At 43.7% G+C, this 4,785-nt stretch overlaps 1 protein-coding gene across 3 annotated transcripts in view; it reads left to right on the top strand.

The window, feature by feature from the left end:
• The window catches only part of Kat2b (lysine acetyltransferase 2B), a 103,672-nt gene that overhangs the window by 82,767 nt on the left and 16,120 nt on the right, over nt 1-4,785 (top strand). For all 3 annotated transcript variants that reach the window (XM_023708442.1, XM_023708441.1, XM_023708443.1), the window contains one exon: nt 3,872-3,982. In XM_023708442.1, the coding sequence (XP_023564210.1) occupies nt 3,872-3,982 (111 nt within the window). The remainder of the gene's footprint in view (nt 1-3,871; nt 3,983-4,785) is intronic.

The following is a 4,785-nucleotide window of genomic DNA, read 5'->3' as shown; positions in this document are numbered from 1 at the left end:
CTCCTTCCCACCTTTTCCCCTTCCTTTTCCCCTTCCACACTATGCCCCACTTTCTCCTTGTCTTCTCCGTTGCTAACTTCTCAAGCTGTCCTTGGTATAATTCCCTTTCTCTCTGGGAACTTGTGCTACGTTTTATTAATATTGCAGTTAGTCTGGCTGACTAGTCAGTCTGCCATTTAGCAGAGAGAGTTCTCATCTAGACTTTGCCCTGCTCTTCTCTGCTGCTGTTAGGAAAATGGAACCAGAGAATGTAGCTTTATTTAGGGAGCCCTAAAGGATCTTGCACAAAAACGTGGAAGGTGGTTAGAAGGATACACAGGTCGTTCATTGTTAGGTGGCTGCTAACAAAGATCATTGCAGGTCTAGTGCACTGTTGTCCCATGGAAGTACAGCATGCAAATATTAGCCACCAAGGTACTTTCCACTGCCCTAGTGTGTGTGTGTTTTCAAAAAAGCAAGTAGAAACAGGTAAGGTTGATTTCAGGTCTACCCCCTATCCCGCCTTTTTTTTTTTTTTTTTAAAGGAGAGCAGCTCCCTGTGTAGCCCAGGCTGGCCTGGAGCCAGCAGTGGTCCTCTTCTCTCAGCCTCCTGAGTGCTGGGATTGCAGGCGTGTACTAGCACACCCAGCCTAATTTTAAAATTTATTTTATCCACTCTTCAATGTCACAAAGAATTATTTGGACTATTTACGTTATTATTATTTTCTTGAACTCAGAGTTTTTGTGGTAGGCCACATACGTCCTTAGTCCTTTTTATTTTTTATTTTGAGTCAGAACCTGACTAACCCGCTAAACTCAGGGTGGGCAGCCCCAGCCGCATCTCCAGGGCTCGACAAGCCTGTACTGGCTGGTGCGGGTCTGAGGACTTTGTTGCTTCTTCAGTTTCAAGGAAGCGATGTTGTTTGCGGAACCCGAAAATGAGTTCTTAGAGGGAATCCCTCTCTGCTTGAGGGCTGCAGCCAGTGCGGTTGGTACCGTGGCTTTCATAGATAGCTTTGCTCTTTGGTCTGGCAGCCACTTGTAGCTACTGTGATGTATTTACTGTCACAAAGCACAAGGGGAGCTCTTTGTCTTTGACTCCAAGCACCAGGCATCAAAGGGCGAGCACAATTCAACAGTGCCACATTCATCATCCTGCCTGGGAACGGGAGGTGCAGACTTACCAGACACTGTGCTCTGGCACTTTCCCAAGGCTTTCCAGTGCTGTGTCTTTAGGTGGTGCTGTTGCTGCCTTTGTCACTACCCCCGGCCAAAGCGAGAAATGTCCAGGTGTCCAGACTTTTAAAATGTCCTGCGTTTAGTACCTTATACATCAAAAAATTTTTCTTATTTTCATAGGAGACTTGGAAAATATATCTTTGCTTTATAATTTCAGAAGATTCTAAAATGAGAGACAAGGAAAAAAAAAAAAAAAACAGAGAAGAAGGCTTTGAAAAGTTCCAACCTATGGAAATTATAAGATTTGGAAGCCAGAAATGTTAATTATTCTCTACGTATTGAATTTAATATTGTACCCAATGCATAAGTACAACACTGTATTAATTAAAATGAAAAATAAAAGATTGTGCAATTTTTGTTCATGGAGATGGCTGTACCACATATCCTGTTTGGAAAGCTTGGACACTGTTAGGAATACCACAGGGAAATCGAGGGTATTTAATATGACTTGGAGACTTTGTTTTAGTTAGTACTTCCCAGAAAGGCAGTTCATTTTCTTCCACTCAACCATGTAATTTTCTGAAGATTTCTCAGAAAGTAGCCAAGCGTCATATATTCAAGTAGAAAGAACTGGGGGGCGGGGGGGAGACAAAAAACAAAACCTTGCATTATGTAATTGACCTGAAAGTGCTGTCTTAGAAAATGAAGATTAGTCTTTCAAAACTTAATAGAAGAGGGGCCAGCGAGATAGCTCAGCGGACTAAGCGCCTTCTTTGGCAAGCGCAAGGACCGGGGCTCTGTCTCCAGTCCTGCATGACATGCCAGCGATGAGCCATTGATCAAGTCCGCTCACCAAGTCTGGGTGTGGTGGCACACGCCTGTAATTCCAGTGCTGGGAAGGCTGAAAACAGGAGGATCACTACTAGTCCAAGCTGCATAGTGGAACCCTGTACCAAATACATAAAATGGAAAAAAAAAAAAAAAAACCCACAAACCTTAATAGAAGGGGCCAGGGAGGTAGGTCAGTAGTGCAGTGTGTGCCTAGTAAGCACCAGGCTCTGAGTTTGATTCCTGGTACCCTCCCATCAAACAAACAAACAAACAGTGAAATAAATGGGGGAACTGATGAAAGTGATACAACTTCTTTTCCTGGGAAACACCAAATGGTGGATGATACCAGTGCAGCGGGAGGGCCGGAGGCCCCAGCGGCCCAGGCACGGGAGGCCACGGCAGCTTCTGTGGGAGGCTTTGTCAGTGGCCTTCGAGGTTGTGGGCGCAGCACAGGCCAGGCCAGGGTCGAGGCCGTGGGGCTCGTGGCGGTAAGGCTGAGGACAGTGAGTAGATTCCTGTCACCAAGCTGGGCCAGCTGGTCAAAGACATGAAGAGCAAGTCCCTAGAGGAAATTCACCGTTTTGCCTTACCTATCAAGGAGTCCGAGATTATTGACTTTTTCCTGGGCACATTCCCCAAGTTGTTCTGAAGATCATGCCTGTGCAGAAGCAAACTCATGCTGGCCAGTGGACCAGGTTCAAGACATCTGTTGACACTGGGGACTGCAGCAGTCATGTTGGTTTGGGTGTAAGGTGTTCCAAGGAAGTAGCCACTGCCACTTGTGGGGCCATTATCCTGGCCAAGCTCTCCATTGTCCCTGTCAGGAGAGGCTACTGGGGAAACAAGATCGGCAAGTCCCACACTGTTCCTTGCAAGGTGACAGGCCGCTGTGGCTCCGTGTTGGTGCGTCTGATCCCAGAGGCACTGGCATTGTCTCAGCCCCTGTGCCCAAGAAGCTGCTGCTGATGGCTGGTATTGATGACTGCTGCATCTCTGCTAGGGGCTACACTGCTACTTTGGGCAACTTTACCAAGGCCACCTTTGATGCCATCTCCAAGACCTACAGCTGTCTGACCCCTGACCCCTGGAAAGAGATTGTGTTCACCAAGTCTCCCTATCGGGATATTCACTGACCATCTTATGAAAACACATACCAGAGTCGTATTCAGAGGACTCAAGCTCCACCAGTAGCTACAATATAAAGGGGTTTTATACAAGAAAAATAAAATGAATTAAGTCTGTAAAAAAAAAAAAAAAAAAAGAAAAAGTGATATAAGTTCTTTCATGAATGTCCTGGTCTTTTCACTGTCTTGTGTCATTCCTTAATGGTTAATGTATAACCCTGAGACTTGTGCTGCGCTAGATACAAGTCTGAGATAGATTATGGAGCTTTGTCAACTCACGGCACTAAAACAGCATGAAGCTGCTCCACCGTGGAGTACAACTGATTGGGTCCCAGTTGCAGTAGCTTATGTTTGTCAAAACAGCCAATATATGAGTAGAGACTTAAAGATTTATCAAAATCAGTCTCTTTGAAAAGCCCAGCTTGCACACCAGTTCCTGTGCATGCTTTACAAGGCCTGTGATGCTGGGCAGGACCACAGGCTGCTTGGTGTCGTTACAGGCCGAGTTTCCACACACGTGTATGGGGATTGCAATCAGCGCCTTGGGGCGGGGCTACAGTCCCAGCCCTTTTTATTTGTTTAAAGACATAGTCTCTGTCTTGCAGCTTATTTTTAAAGTTCACAAATACCTAAGAAGTTGTTAATACTATATTTTCTTCAAGCGAGGTCCTGGTTGATAAAAAACTCCTCGGAAGCGTGTAGGATTTTCTGTTCTCCAGAACCTAACATTTATTATCTGCTTACTGACTTGCACACAGGGCTACGGAACTCATCTGATGAATCATTTGAAGGAGTATCACATAAAGCATGACATCCTGAACTTCCTCACATACGCAGATGAATATGCAATTGGATACTTCAAGAAACAGGTCTGTCTCACTGGGCAATACTGTTCCATCATTCATTTTCTTAAAATCCATTTCAGGTAGCTTCCCTCAAAATACATTTTTTGAGTATGTGCCAGAAAGTGGTTGAGGGTACACGTTTGTTTGTAAAGCATGTGCCAGAAAGAAGCTTCCAAGTGGATTAGAGAGTATAACTGAGTACTAGATAACTGAGTGAATGAATGCTTGTGATCTATAATTAAAATATAGTATAACATCTTCACATTCTTCAAGATGAAGAAAGTCTTGAACTGGGTGTGCAGAGGCTTCTGTGAACGGGACCTGGGCTCAGCCTCAGAAGGTCTCCATTTGCACTTGTAGCATCAGGGAGGATTATGAATTTGAGGTCAGCCTGGGCTATTTGGTGAGTTCTGGCTAGCCTAAACCATAGAGCAAGAGTATATCTCAAAATACCAAAGAAGAAAAACAACTACCCATACCAAACAAACAACCCAACAAAACAAAACAGAAAGGAAAGTTTTGGAAAATATAATAAAACATAAAGAAGGAAAATAATTGCTTACAAGTATGCAACTCAAAGAAATTTACTATTAATGCTTTGTTTTTATACTTTCACTGTTTTTTTCCATCCACATATAAATGTTAAAATTGGCACATACCATGTAGGTAGCTACCCTGTGCATGTAATACTAGTTTATTTTTCAGATAATTTTTGAGTGGTTTTTCTGTGATTTTATTGTATAAATTAACATAAAACTTACTTAATACCACATTTTGGGATACTTAGGTGTTGCTTATAGTAATATATGTGCATGTGTGGGTTTGTG

This window comes from Octodon degus, unplaced genomic scaffold (assembly GCF_000260255.1).
Source record: "Octodon degus isolate 3935 unplaced genomic scaffold, OctDeg1.0 scaffold00361, whole genome shotgun sequence".
Lineage (NCBI taxonomy): Eukaryota > Metazoa > Chordata > Mammalia > Rodentia > Octodontidae > Octodon > Octodon degus.
The sequence above is the reverse complement of the archived record's forward strand: the minus strand, read 5'-3'. Positions and strand labels throughout refer to the sequence as shown.